We start from the raw sequence: 15,635 nt of genomic DNA, 5'->3' as shown, positions 1-15,635 counted from the left end.
TGGCAACCGTGCCACCAGCAACCTGTCGTGCCCTGATGGGTCATCCCAGCCCAGCAGCAGTATCCAAAGAGGTACACTTGTTGAGGAGAGTGGCTATGGGGGAGCCCTCACTGACTTCCTAATCCCCTTACCTCTCCTGGAGGTCACCTATCTGCCGTCCAAAGCCTGTACCACCTCTTCAGAAACCTCATCTATAATATCTTCAGTCTCCCAAATGATCCTGAGTACATGCATCTCCAGCTCCATAAGACATAGGAGCAGAATTGGGCCATTGGACCCATCGAGTCTGTGCTGCCTTTCCATCATGGCTGACTTAATATCCTTCTCAATCCCATTCTCCTGCCTTCTCCCTGTAACCTTGCTGTCCTGATGAATCAAGAACCTATCAACTTCCATTCTGAATGACTTGGCCTCCACAGCTGTCCTCAGAAATAAATTCCAAAGATTTGCCACCCTCTGACTGAAGGAATTCTTCCTAATCTCTGTTCTCTATAGATGTCCCTATAATATAAGGCTCTGTCCTCTGGACCTAGACTCAGCCATTATAGGAAACACCTTCTCTACATCCACTCTATATAGGTTTTTCACCATTCAATATTTCAGTGAGATTCCCCTCTTACTCCAGTGCATACAGGTCCAGCGCCATCAAACACTCCTCATACATTAACCTTTTCATTCCTGAAATCATTCCTTTGCACCCTCTTCAATATCAGCACATCCTTTGACAAGGAGCCCAAAACCATTCACATTACTCCAAGTGAGGCCTCACTGGTGCCTTATAAAGAATCAGCATTACGTCCTTGGTCTTGTATTCTAATCCTATTGAAATGAATGCGAACCTTGCATTTGCCGGCTTACCAGTGACCCAACCTGCAAGTTAACTTTTGGGAGTCCTTGTGCAGAATTTCCTAGTACTATTTGCACCTCTTTTTGAATTTTTTTTCCATTTGTTACTTCTTTGCCCATCCCACAAGTCCATCTGCAGACTCTGCTTACTCAACATTACCTGCCCCTCCACCTGTCTTTGTATCATCTGCAAATTTATCCACAAATGCATCAATTCTGTAACACAAATCATTGACATATAATGTGAAAAGATGTTTTCCCAATACTGACCCCAGTGGTACACCACTACTCTCCTGAGGATGTTATATTTGATTCTCTCATCCAAATCATACACATAGATGATTTTACTTTAAGGTGCCTTTAAGATAGCACTACTGAAAGTGAACAGCAGCTTTCTGGTAGTTCAAAAAATGAAAAATTCAACTAAAACATTACTAATGACACCTTATCTAAAGTAAATTGTGATAAACTATCATTACAAACAATAAAGAGATGATCGAAGGTGAAACTAAATTGGCAAGGGGACGGGAACAGCAGTGATAGTGCTGAAGGTGAGGTAGGTGGTTTACGAATAGAGGCAGTGTGTAGAGGAGAGGCCATTGATAGGGTAAAATTGCAGTCAATGGGATGAGTTGCAATGTAAAAGGTAGACAAAATTCATTAGAGTGAATACAGGACTAAAGGTGTTATCATTGAATGCACACAGTATATGGAATAAGGTAGATGAACGTGTAGCACAGTTACAGATCGGCTTGTATGATGTTGTAGGCATCACCGAATCATGGCTGAAAGAAGATTATAGTTGGGAGTTTAATGTCCAAGGGTACACCTTACATCGAAAGGGCAGGAAGACTGAGGGGCTGACGTTGCTCTGTTGGTAAAAAATTAAATCTATTCATTAGGAAGAGGTGGCATAGGGTCAGAAGGTGCTGAATCATTGTGGATAGAGTTAAGGAACTACAAGGGTAAGAAGACCCTGATGGGAGTTCAATATGCAGGTAGACTGGGAAAATCAGCTTGGTGCTGAATTTCAAGAGGGAATTTCTAGAATGCCTATGAGATGGCTTAGTGTGAAGAAGATCTGCAGCTTCTAAATGTAGTCATTGGCATTCAAAGCACCACTTACGACATTCATCAATTCTAATTCATGCTTTTGCATCGCAAATACAAGGAAATCTGCAGATGCTGGAAATTCAAATAACACACACAAAAAATGCTGGTGAACGCAGCAGGCCAGGAAGCATCTATAGTTCTTCCAGGTGAGGCGGCACTTCACCTGTGAGTTGGCTGGGGTGATACACTGTGTCCAGTGCTCCCAATACGGCCTTCTCTATATTGGTGAGACTCGACGCAGACTGGGAGACCGTTTCGCTGAACACCTACGCTCTGTCCACCAGAGAAGGCAGGATCTCCCAGTGGCCACACATTTTAATTCCGCGTCCCATTCCCATTCTGATATGTCTATCCACAGCCTCCTCTGCTGTAAAGATGAAGTCACACTCAGGTTGGAGGAACAACACCTTATATTCCGTCTGGGTAGCCTCCAACCTGATGGCACGAACATTGACTTCTCGAACTTCCGCTAATGCCCCACCTCCCCCTCGTACCCCATCCGTTATTTATTTATTTTCTTTAACCTTTTTCCCTCTCTTTTTTCTCCCTCTGTCCTTCTCACTATAACTCCTTGCCCATCCTCTGGTCTCCCCCCCCCTTCTTTCTCCCTAGGCCTCCCGTCCCGTGATCCTCTCCCTTCTCCAGCGTCGTATCCCTTTTGCCAATTATCTTTCCTGCTCTTAGCTCCATCCCTCCCCCTCCTGTCTTCTCCTATCATTTTGGATCTCCCCCTCCCCCTCCCACTTTCAAATCTCTTTCCATCTCTTCTTTGTGACGAAGGGTCTCGGCCCGAAATGTCAACTGTACCTCTTCCTATAGATGCTGCCTGGCCTGCTGCGTCCACCAGCAACTTTGTGTGTGTGTTGCTCATGCTTTTGCATATTTTATTTCTTTTCCTGTTTGTTTGATTTTATAACCAATAAAATTCCTTGAGGAAATAATTATCATTGTAATATCTTGTGGACCCAGAACAAAAGAAAAATATTCTGCTAATAAATTCAGCAAGTGGGTGTGTTTATGTCCAAATTGTTTTCAGCTATTTATCTAGGCCATAAAAATTAAACTGGGTTTTGGTTGTCAGGATTTTGCACATAGTTCAAAGAATCACATGTGATTTTATATATACCAGAATAAAATGCTTATATTTTGTATTTCTTTTTCTCTCTATAGGGTTACAGAACTGGCTACACCTACAGACACCCAATTCTGAGAGAGAAACTAAGGCACAAGAGTGAGGTGGAGATACCTGCAACTGTCACAGCATTTTCCTTTGAAAATGATGCTCTACCACGTTCTCCCCTCAAATTCCTGGCACAGAAACAACAACGTGAAAAGACAAGATGGCTGAATACTCCAAACACTTACATGAAGGTCAATGTCCCTGAAGAATCTCAGTCAGGTGATTGCAGTCCTAGATCAAAAACCACAGTAAGTAATCGTTTCTAACATACAACAGGATTTAGAATTGCTAGCACCAAATAAAATAGCACTTAAAAATAAGCAATAAAAAATGAAAATTTCTTGTCAGTTTTTAGATGGAGTGTTGTATGTTTTTAAAACCTTTAATTTTCAAAAATAAATAGCTTAAGAGATTATGGAAGGTCCTTAGGGTTTTTATGTGGGGAAGTGGGGTCAGAAAGATCTCTAAAAACACAGTACAGCAGTAATGTACAATAACTTTCTTTGTGATTTTATAAAGCACATTCTAGGCACTCACCACTCTACGTAAAAGCACTCACCTCTAACATCTCCCCTCACCTTCCCTCCTCTTAAATGGATGTCCTCTGCTGTTGGTCATTGCCACCCAGGAATAAAGGTGCTGGCTGGCCACTTCATATGATTTCAATAGTTGTGTTTGTTGGATTTATTGTTTGTCTATGAAATTGGTAAGTTACTGGATCTAACATCTATCTGAATAGATCAGTATTCTTTTTGTAGTCTTAAGATCAATTTGTGAAGGTAACATCATATACTCATACCAGGCCTTTAAACACAGGTATGTGAAAAATCCAAATCTGATACACCATGTTTTTGCCAAAATTTACACATGTAGAATCAATTTTGCACTGAATCTTAGAATCAATGAAAACAGACATTTTCTAAATAAAAACACAGCTTTCAGTATTATATTTTCATCTAAAAGGATGTTAAAGTGGCCAGAAATGTCTTCTAGCTAAAATTTTGATCAAGTTTCATTCCCAATATAATAAGACTTCAGATATGAAGCAAATTCCAGGCCAATATCTTGTATCTTCCAATGTATTTGCTACAATTTGCATCGTGTACCTTTTTAATCCTTAGCACAGTCTGGTGAACAATAAACTCAGCTAATAACGGAATATCAATTTTAATCATCTGTTACTGTTGGTGTATGGAGTGGCTTCCCAAAGCTTCTGGCTTCAGAAGCACTTGTAATGTGTATACTTCCTGGAACTAAAAATGAAACTAAGCTGTGGCAGAATAATTGGTTTCAGCAGCAGCATCCTGGCAGTTACACACAATGCCACATCTTCATTTGCTGAGAACTTCATTAAAGACACCTATAAAAATGTTCTGAGCAATATTTTCATTGGCAGGATTCTTGTCCAGGTTAACATGTAAATAAATTCAATTAGCTTTTGGCTTTTAATATTGGTTTCCTTATCAGTCTTGGAGAGTGATGAATAAGGCCTTAATGTGTTTTAATATTTGACAAATTTAAGTCAGCTGTGCAATTTATTATTTGTCTCTACTGAGATCCGTGAGTAATAAATACCATCTTAGAGTAAGAAACATGTTTCTCAGTTCTAAAAGTAGGTTTAAGTTGTGAAGGAGTAAATCATACCAGGTATCAGTCTCTTGCACAAGAATACCATCTATATTTATTATCCATGGGCAGCATTGTCTTATCATGGGGAAGAACCCATTGTCTGCTTATCAAGTTAACATGATATTTTAGAAGCAGAAACAGAAAACCATAATAGGTCATTTGGCCCATTGAGTCTGCTTCACCATTTGTTGGAAGAATTGAGTAGATCAGCAACATCCTTGGAGAAAGAAAGTTGCTGACCCATCATATTTGAAAGAGCAGACCTGTTTTAAGTTCCAAAAATTGTGGTGGAGAGAGAATAGAGCAAACATCTCTGAGTTGTAAAGGTGACCATCACTTTAAGTTTAAGTAATTTAAGACAGAATAGAAAACACGTAGAAGAACAAATTGAATCTGAAATATCCTGCAATGAAGGAAGGAAGGTTATTTGAAGTTATTGACTTCCATGAGAGTCCTGAGGGTCGCAGCATGCATATGGGAAGATGAGGTGCTGGTTTTCAAGCTTAAGGTTTGCCGTTTTTGAACAGTGTAGAGGTGGGAGTAGGATATTTCAATTTCAACTCTCGTAAGCTCTCACATGTCCAGTATAGGACTCTGTATTCAATATGAGCAATTTTAGGTAATTGGGTTTTTTGCTTCTCATGGATGTTTTGGGTATTTCATTTGAAATTTTTCTTTGCAGTGGTTATCATGACATCATGACAATCTGCAGTCTCTCAGAGCCTCTACACTTTCCCTTTGCTGCAATTTATTACATGCTTGTTCTCTCACTTTTCGGGTTCTAAACTGAAGTATTGACTCGTCAACGCAAACCAGATTTATTCAATTCTGATATGTTTTAGTTTTGGGTAATCTGTAGTTGGTACTCTAGTTATTGAGTTCAATATCAGAAGCAACACCCTGGCAAGACTTAGTACCTTTGCAATCTAACTAGAGCTTGGTTTTATACTTCAATGCTTCAGAAAACCTCCTTGGTTTGTATCACAAAGGTGTGTACTTCAAAAATGTTTCATGCTGCAATAATTTTGTTTTGAAACTTGTGTAACTCTCAGTTCAGCTAGCAGCTTAATATAGAGGAAGACAGCCCTCGGCCCAGCCAAACTTAAGAAATCTTGTTTGGGTGGATGCTGCACTATGTGTCCCCTGTTAAAATCAGTACCCCAAATAACAAACAGTACACAATATGTGATTAAACCATTTAGCTTTATAATTCTTAATTTGACTATATGGTCAGTAAAGAAACAAAAAGAAAAGGGCCCATTCTCATGAAACAGTGTTGGAGCTCATAGCAATGTTAGAGCTCATAGTTCAGTCCACTGGTTTCCCGTCGACCTCCGAGCGTAGCCGACCCTCGGTCCAAGTCAACTCCGTCCAGCGGTCTACCAACTCTCTCCATTCGTGTCTTCTCTCCTCATCTCTCCCCGGCAAAAGACCATGAAATCCCTGCTCCCAAACCCACAAGAAAGAACAACATCCCTCTCATTGGATAGCCCCACACTCCAAAGCCCTGTTATCTCTAGTCATAACCATTACATTAGCAGTGAAGCCTTACAGCGCATTACACTTGATACACTTAAAGTCGTTTAAATTCCTCCATCTACTTTTAATGCTTTTGCTGTAGGTTTATAAAGGCATGTGGTGCCCCAGTAATCTCAGACACTTGAAGGGATACAAAATTGACTTAACGTGCTGTTGAATCATTTATAGCACTCTGTTACTTCTAAATTTTATAACTTTGATTTGATGAACTCTCTTCAATGTTCTAAAATAGGTATCTTATCCAAAATATATCCAGCCTGCACATAGCCCAGGTCAGATCCCAATCTTAATGAAGTATCCATTGCCCAATAAAAATGTTCACCTTTGTTTGAATATTCTTGCCTTTTCTCACTCCTGTTCTGATACTGTGTTTGTCATCTACAATAAATGCTGCCTACAAAATGTCCCTAAGGTGTTTTAACACATCTTCATCAACAGGACCTTGCAAACACATTTCAATAGTAAAAAAGCAGCAGGTACATAAAAATGCTAAATGCCTTTAGGTCATCTAACATATTTCATTGTCACAAGGTTGTCATCAAGAAACAACCAAATAGCTTGTGGGAGGGACCATCAATGGAAGAGCTCTAGCATTCCTGAAGACATCTCCCCACCTTGAGAACAATTGGTTATAAACATTAACTTCTGGCTCTACCTATGTTGTTTGCACCCTATGAATGAATTTAAAATAAGAATATTTTGATCATTTTTATTATGATTCCAATTTCTGAAACCTTATCAGTTTTGGAGATTTGCAGAATTTAGACTTGAGTACTTACTGTTTGAATTGCTTGCTTGCTTCCAAACTTGATTTTGCACAGTAAAATTGCAGCAAGTTGTGGTTGAATTTGCTCATTTATATTATGGTTTTATATTGATTATTGGTACAAAAGATTTGCACCAGATCTTGTTCTTTTCAGAAAAACTTTATTTCAGGGTCCTCCATGTTTACATCATGGTGATTCAGAAACATTATTTTTTCCTAGCATTGGCTATAAATGCCACTTCAGATAAAACAATCCATGCCTTATGTGTGTTTCTGTAGAAGGACAAAGCCTGAAATTGAGTTCTCAGGACACAGCTGCACTCCAAAGTATAGTGAATAGCTCCCATTATTGATGCTACAATGTTAATCACTCACAAAAACAATAATCTGGGTTCCTGGGAACCAGAGGCTTGAGATTATTTCTGTAATATGTATGTATCCATAACATGAGCTGCTAGTCACTTACATCTAAATCTACTGTTTATGTATTTGATATTTCTGTCAAGTACTCAGTATGACAAAATGCTGTAACAGAGCTCAGTGTATCCATATACATGTTAGAAATACAAGAGTGTCCACCTTTGTAATATTCAGATCTTGAGAGAATTCTTCAGGCAGAATGTGGTTTGATATAAAGGCGTTCTCTCGTGTAGCAAGATTATAAAAGTACTGTTTAGTAAATTGGAATGATTTGAAATACTGCTGGCAATAGCTAAGTGTTTGTGGAGAGAGTTCTGAATGGAGTGCTCGCCATAGATTTGTAAATTCTACCTAGAGCATTTTGGTTAGTGAGGGCTAACTAACATTCTAAGCCATGAATTTCTAAACATTCTTTTGAAATAGCTTGAGAACAATCCTGTATATTTAAACTTATCTGACTTCCCTTGTGTTGGCCCTCTGAAAACTATTTATTTTCATGCAGCTTTCCATCTGGAGGGTGGGTCAGCACATTACGTAATTCCCCAAAGCTCCTACAAGCAATGTTTTCTACTATTTCAATGCCAGATTACATAATTTCATGAAGAAGGCTGAACAGAATGGATCTACTAAAAATCATTACTCATAATGGCTCAGCTGTAATGCTGCCTAATATAAAACACAGATGTTGAATGTTTTCTGTTGAATATAGTAATAATTTCCTGCTACAGATATTGTTGCTTGTTCCACTGGTAGACCCAGGAATTTAAATCTTATTCCAATTGATTATTGAGTCCATATTATGAGTACAGAAGTTTACATTCCCGCGACTTTAAATATTTGAAATAAAAACAACTGAGTATTTCCTGCTCTCTCTGATTTCCAGCATCTGCAGTTGTTTGTTTTTAAACTTGTGAAGAGATTTTCATCCCTTTGCATCTTGGTGATTTTTAGTGTTGAAGTTGTTCCATGCCTTATTTGTATAGCAAATGCAGTACTGTAGATGTTATTTTTGTTTTCCATGTCACTAGTTTGGAAGACCTTATCCACTCACTTTATGTGAGTCTGTTCATTGCATCTTTGTTCTATAAGACCATAAGATATAGGAGCAGAATTAGGCCATTTGGCGCATCAAGTCTGCTCCATCATTTCAGCATGGCTAATCCAATTTTCCCCTCAGCTCCAATCTCCTGCCTTCTCCCAGTATCCCTTCATGCCCTGACCAATCAAGAATCCATCAACTTCTGCTTTAAATATACATAAAGACTTGGCCTCCATAGCTACCTATGGCGAAGAATTGCATAGATTCACCCCGCTATAACAATTGTTCATCCCAGTTTGGCAAAAGAATAAATGAAGGAAGGTAGTGCACCCGTGGCTGACAAGAGAAATTAGGCATAGTATCAATTCCAAAGAAGAAGCACACAAATTAGCCAGAGAAAGTGGCTCACCTGAGGACTGGGAGAAATTCAGAGTTCAGCAGAGGAGGACAAAGGGCTTAATTAGGAAGGGGAAAAAAGATTATGAGAGAAAACTGGCAGGGAACATAAAAACGGACTGTAAAAGCTTTTATAGATATGTAAAAAGGAAAAGACTGGTAAAGACAAATGTAGGTCCCCTGCAGACAGAAACAGGTGAATTGATTATGGGGAGCAAGGACATGGCAGACCAATTGCATAATTACTTTGGTTCTGTCTTCACTAAGGAGGACATAAATAATCTTCCAGAAATAGTAAGGGACAGAGGGTCCAGTGAGATGGAGGAACTGAGCGAAATACATGTTAGTAGGGAAGTGGTGTTAGGTAAATTGAAGGGATTGAAGGCAGATAAATCCCCAGGGCCAGATGGTCTGCATCCTAGAGTGCTTAAGGAAGTAGCCCAAGAAATAGTGGATGCATTAGTGATAATTTTTCAAAACTCGTTAGATTCTGGACTAGTTCCTGAGGATTGGAGGGTGGCTAATGTAACCCCACTTTTTAAAAAAGGAGGGAGAGAGAAACCGGGGAATTATAGACCGGTTAGCCTAACGTCGGTGGTGGGGAAACTGCTGGAGTCAGTTATCAAGGATGTGATAACAGCACATTTGGAAAGCGGTGATATCATCGGACAAAGTCAGCATGGATTTGTGAAAGGAAAATCATGTCTGACGAATCTCATAGAATTTTTTGAGGATGTAACTAGTAGAGTGGATAGGGGAGAACCAGTGGATGTGGTATATTTGTATTTTCAAAAGGCTTTTGACAAGGTCCCACACAGGAGATTAGTGTGCAAACTTAAAGCACACGGTATTGGGGGTAAGGTATTGGTGTGGGTGGAGAATTGGTTAGCAGACAGGAAGCAAAGAGTGGGAATAAACGGGACCTTTTCAGAATGGCAGGCGGTGACTAGTGGGGTACCGCAAGGCTCAGTGCTGGGACCCCAGTTGTTTACAATATATATTAATGACTTGGATGAGGGAATTAAATGCAGCATCTCCAAGTTTGCGGATGACACGAAGCTGGGTGGCAGTGTTAGCAGTGAGGAGGATGCTAAGAGGATGCAGGGTGACTTGGATAGGTTGGGTGAGTGGGCAAATTCATGGCAGATGCAATTTAATGTGGATAAATGTGAAGTTATCCATTTTGGTGGCAAAAATAGGAAAACAGATTATTATCTGAATGGTGGCCGATTAGGAAAAGGGGAGGTGCAACGAGACCTGGGTGTCATTATACACCAGTCATTGAAAGGGGGCATGCAGGTACAGCAGGCGGTGAAAAAGGCGAATGGTATGCTTGCATTTATAGCGAGAGGATTCGAGTACAGGAGCAGGGAGGTACTACTGCAGTTGTACAAGGCCTTGGTGAGACCACACCTGGAGTATTGTGTGCAGTTTTGGTCCCCTAATCTGAGGAAAGACATCCTTGCCATAGAGGGAGTACAAAGAAGGTTCACCAGCTTGATTCCTGGGATGGCAGGACTTTCATATGAAGAAAGACTGGATGAACTGGGCTTGTACTCGTTGGAATTTAGAAGATTGAGGGGGGATCTTATTGAAACGTATAAGATCCTAAAGGGATTGGACAGGCTAGATGCAGGAAGATTGTTCCCGATGTTAGGGAAGTCCAGAGCGAGGGGCCATAGTTTGAGGATAGAGGGGAAGCCTTTTAGGACCGAGATTAGGAAAAACTTCTTCACACAGAGAGTGGTGAATCTGTGGAATTCTCTGCCACAGGAAACAGTTGAAGCCAGTTCATTGGCTATATTTAAGAGGGAGGTAGATATGGCCCTTGTGGCTACGGGGGTCAGGGGGTATGGAGGGAAGGCTGGGGCGGGGTTCTGAGTTGGATGATCAGCCATGATCATAATAAATGGCGGTGCAGGCTCGAAGGGCCGAATGGCCTACTCCTGCACCTATTTTCTATGTTTCTATAAAGAAATTCCTCCTCATTTCCATTCTAAAACAACACCCCTCTATTCTGAGGCTGTCCCCGCTGGTCTTAGACTCTCCCACCATAGGAATCATCCTCTCTACATCCACTCTTTCAAGGCCATTCACCATTCAATAGGTTAGAATTAGGTCACCCCTCATTCTTCTGAATTCCAGAAGCCTGGAGCCATTAAACGCTCTTCATGTGGCAAACCATTCAAACCAGAAGTTATTTTTGTGAATCTCCTTTGAGCCCTCTCCAGTTTCAGCATATCTTTTCTAAGATGAGAGGCCCAAAACTGCTGACAATACTCCAAGTGAGGCCTCACCAGTGCTTTATAAAACCTCAGCGTTACATTCTTGCTTCTTTATTCTAGTCCTCCTGAAATGAATGTGAACATTGCATTTGCTTTCCTCATCACAGTCAACCTGCAAATTAACCCTTAGGGAATCCTCTACAAGGACTCCAAAGTCCCTTTGCGTCTCAGATTTTTGTATTTTCTCTCCATTCAGAAAATATTCAACCCTTTCATTTCTTCTGCCAAAGTGCATGACCATACACTTCCCAACACTATATTCCACCTGCCATTTCTTTGCTGATTCTCCCAATCTAAGTCATTCTGTAGTCTCTGTATTTCCTCAAAACAACCTTGCCCCTCCACCTATCTTCATATCATCTGCAAGCTTTACAACAAAACCTATCGATTCCATTATCGAAATCATTGACATACAACATAAAGAATTGGTCCCAGCACAGACCTCTGTGGAATACCACTAGTCACTGGCAGCCAACCAGAAGAGGCTCCTTTTTTTTTCCCCACTCTTTGCTTCATGTGTGACACCTTGTCAAAGGCCTTCTGAAAAGCCAAGTATACAACATCAACCGATTTCTCCTTTGTCTATCTTGCTTATTTCTTCAAAGAATTTCAATAGATGTCAGGCAAGATTTTCCGTGAGGAAACCATGTTGACTACACCCTATTTTATCATGTGCCTCCAAGTACCCTGAGACCTCATCCTTAATAATCGACTCCAACATCTTTCCAACCATTGAGGTCAGACTAACTAGCCTAAAGATTCCTTTCTTCCTCTCTCTCCCTTCTTGAACAGTGAATTGAATTAAATTTTGAATTGAGTGGGGTGACATTTGCAATTTTCCAGTCTTCTGGAACCATTCCAAATCTAGTGATTCTTGAAAGATCGTTACTAATGCCTCCATGATCTCTTCAGCCATCTCTTTCAGAACCTGAGGTGTACACCATCTGATCCAGGTGATTTAAATACCTTCAGAGCTGTCAGATTTTCAAAAACCTTTCTAGTATGGTAATTTCACCTCATGAACTCTGATACCCGGAACTTCCACCAAACTGCTAGTGTCTTCCACAGTGAAAACTGATGCAAAATACTTATTCAATTCACCTGCCATTTCCTTGTTCCCCATTACTACCTCTCCAGCTTTGTTTTCTAGCCGTCCAATATCCACTCTCACCTCCCTTTTACACATTATCTATCTGAAAAATCTTTTGGTATTCTCTGTAATATTATTGGCTAGCTTACTTTCATATTTCATCTTTACCTTCTTAGTGACTTTTTAGTTGCCTTCTGTTGGTTTTTAAAAAAGCTTCCCAATCCTCCAACTTCCCACTAATATTTGCTCTATTATATGCCGTCTCTTTGGCTTTTATGTTGGCTTTGACTTCCCTTGTTGGCCACGGTTGCGTCATCTTGCCTTTAGAATACTTCTTCCACTTTGGGATGTATATATCCTGTGCCTTCTGAATTACTTCCAGAAGGTCCAGCCATTGCTGCTCTGCCATCATCCCTGCCAGTGTTCTTTTCCAGTCAGTTCTGGCCAACTTCTCTCTCAATTCCCTTTACTCCACTGTAATACTGATACATAGAACAAAGAAATCTACACCACATTACAGGCCCTTTGGGGTGCCAACCATGTAACCTGCTCTAGAACCTGCCTAGAATCTCCCTATGACATAGCCCTCTAGTTTTCTAAGCTCCATGTACCTATCTAAGAGTCTCTTAAGAGACCGTATTGTATCTGCCTTCACAACCGTCACCGTAGCCCATTCCATGCTCCCACCACTCTCTGTGGAAAACCTTACCCCTGACATCTCCTTGGTACCTATCTCCAAGCACATTAAAGCTATGCCTCTTCATGTTAGCCACCTTAGCCCTGGGGGAAAAAGCCTCACGCTATCCACGTGATCAGTGCCTCTCATCATCTTATACACCTCTGTCAGGTCACTTCTCATGCACCGTCGCTCCAAGGAGAGAAGGCCAAGTTCACTCAACCTATTCTCATAAGGCATGCTTCCCAATCCAGGCAACATTCTTGTAAGTCTCCTCTGCACCCTTTTTATAGTTTCCACATCCTTCCTGTAGTGAGGTGACCAGAACTGAACACAGCTCTCCAAGTGGGGTCTGACCAAGGTCTTGTATATCTGTAACATTACCTCACAGCTCTTGAATTCCCACAGTTGATGAAGGCCATCACACCATACGCCACCTTAACAACACTGTCAACCTGAAAAGCAGCTTTGAATGTCCTATGGACACCAAACCCAAGATCTCTCTGATCCTCCACAGTGCTAAGAGTCTTACCATTTATATTATATTCTGTCTTCAGATTTGACCGACCAAAATGAATCACTTCACACTTACTTAGATTGAACTCTATCTGCCACTTCTCAGCCCAGTTCTGCATCCTATCGATGTCCTGCTGTAACCTCTGACAACCCTCCAGACTATCCACAACACCCCCAACCTTTGTGTCATCAGAAAATTTACTAACCCACCCTTCTACTTCCTCATCCAGGTCATATATAAAAATCACAAAGGCAGGGGGGTCCCAGAACAGATCCCTGTGGAACACTACTGGTTACCGACCTCCATGCAGATTATGAACCATCTACAAGCACCCTTTGCCTTCTGTGGGCAAGCAAATTCTGGATCCACAAAGTAAGGTCTCCTTTGATCCTGTGCCTCCTTACTTTCTGAAGGAGCCTGGCATGGAGAACCTTATCTAATGCCTTACTGAAATTCATATACACTACATCCACTGTTCTAACTTAATCAATGTGTTTTGTTACATCCTCAAAGAATTCAGTCAGGCTTGTAAAGCACAACCTGTCCTTGACAAAGCAATGCTTACTATTCCTAAACAGATTATGTCTCTCCAAATGCTCATAAATTTTCTGCCTCTCAGGATCTTTTCCAGCAATTTGCCCACCACTGAAGTAAGACTCACTGGTCTATAATTTCCTGGGTTATCTCTGCTCCCTTTCGTGAACAAGGGAACAATGTTTGCAACCTTCCAATCCTCTGATGCTTCTCCGGTCCCTATTGATGATGCAAAGATCGTCGCCAGAGGCTCAGCGACTTCCTCCCTAGTTTCCCACCGTCACCTAGTAGCCTGGGATTTATCTCGTCTGGACCCAGCAACTTATCTAACTTAATGGTTTTCAAAAGCTCCAGCACATCCTCTTTCTTAATGTCTGTGAGCTCAAGCATTTCAGTCTGCTGTAAGTCATCCCCACAAATGCCAAAATCCTTTTCCCTGGTGAATACTGAGGCATAGTATTAAGTACCTCCGCTACCTCCTCTGACTCCACTATCACACCTGATTGGTCCTATTCTCACATGGCTCATCCTCTTGCTCTTCATATACTTGTAGAATGCCTTGGGGTTTTCCTTAATCCTGCTCTCCAAGGCTTTCCCATCATCCCTTCTAGCTCTCCTAATTTCTTTCTTAAGCTCCTTCCTGGCAACCTTGTAATTTTCTAGAATTCTACCTGTTTTTTTTTGAACTTTTGTAAGCTTTTCTTTTCTTAACTAGATTTTCCACATCCTTTGTAACAATGGTTCTTTTACCCTACTGTCCTTTCCCTGCCTCAGTGGAACATACCTATGCAGAACACCATGCAAATGTTCCCTGAATATTTGCCACATTTCTACCGTGCATTTCCCTGAGAATATCTGCTTCCAAGTTCCTGTCTAATAGCATCATATGCCCTTCTACCCCAATTAAATGTTTTCCCAAATTGGTTGCTCCTATCCCTCTCCAGTGCTATGGTAAAGGAGATAGAGTTGTGATCACTACCTCCAAAATGCTCTCCACTGAGAGATCTGACACCTGACCAGGATCAATTCCCAATACCAGATCAAGTACAGTTTCTCAAGTTGGCTTATCTACATGTTGTATCAGGATACCTTCCTGAACACACCAACAAACTCCACCCCATCTAAATCTCTCTCTAAGGAGATGCCAGTCAATATTAGGAAAGTTAAAATCACCCATCACAGCAACTTTATTATTATTGCACCGTTCCAGAATCTGCCTCCCTATCTGCTCGACGTCCCTGTTACTCTTGGGGGCGTCTATAAAAACACAGAGTTATTGCCCCTTTCCTGTTTTTGACTTCCACCCACACTGACTCAGTAGATAATCCCTCCATAACTTCCTTCTTTTCTGCAGTCGTGACACTATTCCTGCTTAACAGTGCCACTCCCCCATCTCTTTAGCCTCCCTCCCTGTCCTTTTTGAATCATCTAAAGCCGGTACACTCAGCAGCCATTCCTGCCCCTGAGAGATCCAAGGCTCTGTAATGGCCACAACATTATAGTTCCACGTATTGATCCACGCTGTAAGTTCATCTGCCTTTTTATGATACTCCTTGCATCAATACAGACACATCTCAAACCATCAGGCTGAGTGCATTTTTGCTC

General features: G+C 41.0%; 1 protein-coding gene across 10 annotated transcripts in view; it reads left to right on the top strand.

Moving 5' to 3' along the window:
- Positions 1-15,635, top strand: part of add3a (adducin 3 (gamma) a) — a 246,688-nt gene that overhangs the window by 204,025 nt on the left and 27,028 nt on the right. For all 10 annotated transcript variants that reach the window (XM_063071246.1, XM_063071242.1, XM_063071248.1 and 7 more), the window contains one exon: positions 3,130-3,387. In XM_063071246.1, the coding sequence (XP_062927316.1) occupies positions 3,130-3,387 (258 nt within the window). The remainder of the gene's footprint in view (positions 1-3,129; positions 3,388-15,635) is intronic.

This window comes from Mobula hypostoma, chromosome 19, assembly GCF_963921235.1.
Source record: "Mobula hypostoma chromosome 19, sMobHyp1.1, whole genome shotgun sequence".
Lineage (NCBI taxonomy): Eukaryota > Metazoa > Chordata > Chondrichthyes > Myliobatiformes > Myliobatidae > Mobula > Mobula hypostoma.
The sequence above is the reverse complement of the archived record's forward strand: the minus strand, read 5'-3'. Positions and strand labels throughout refer to the sequence as shown.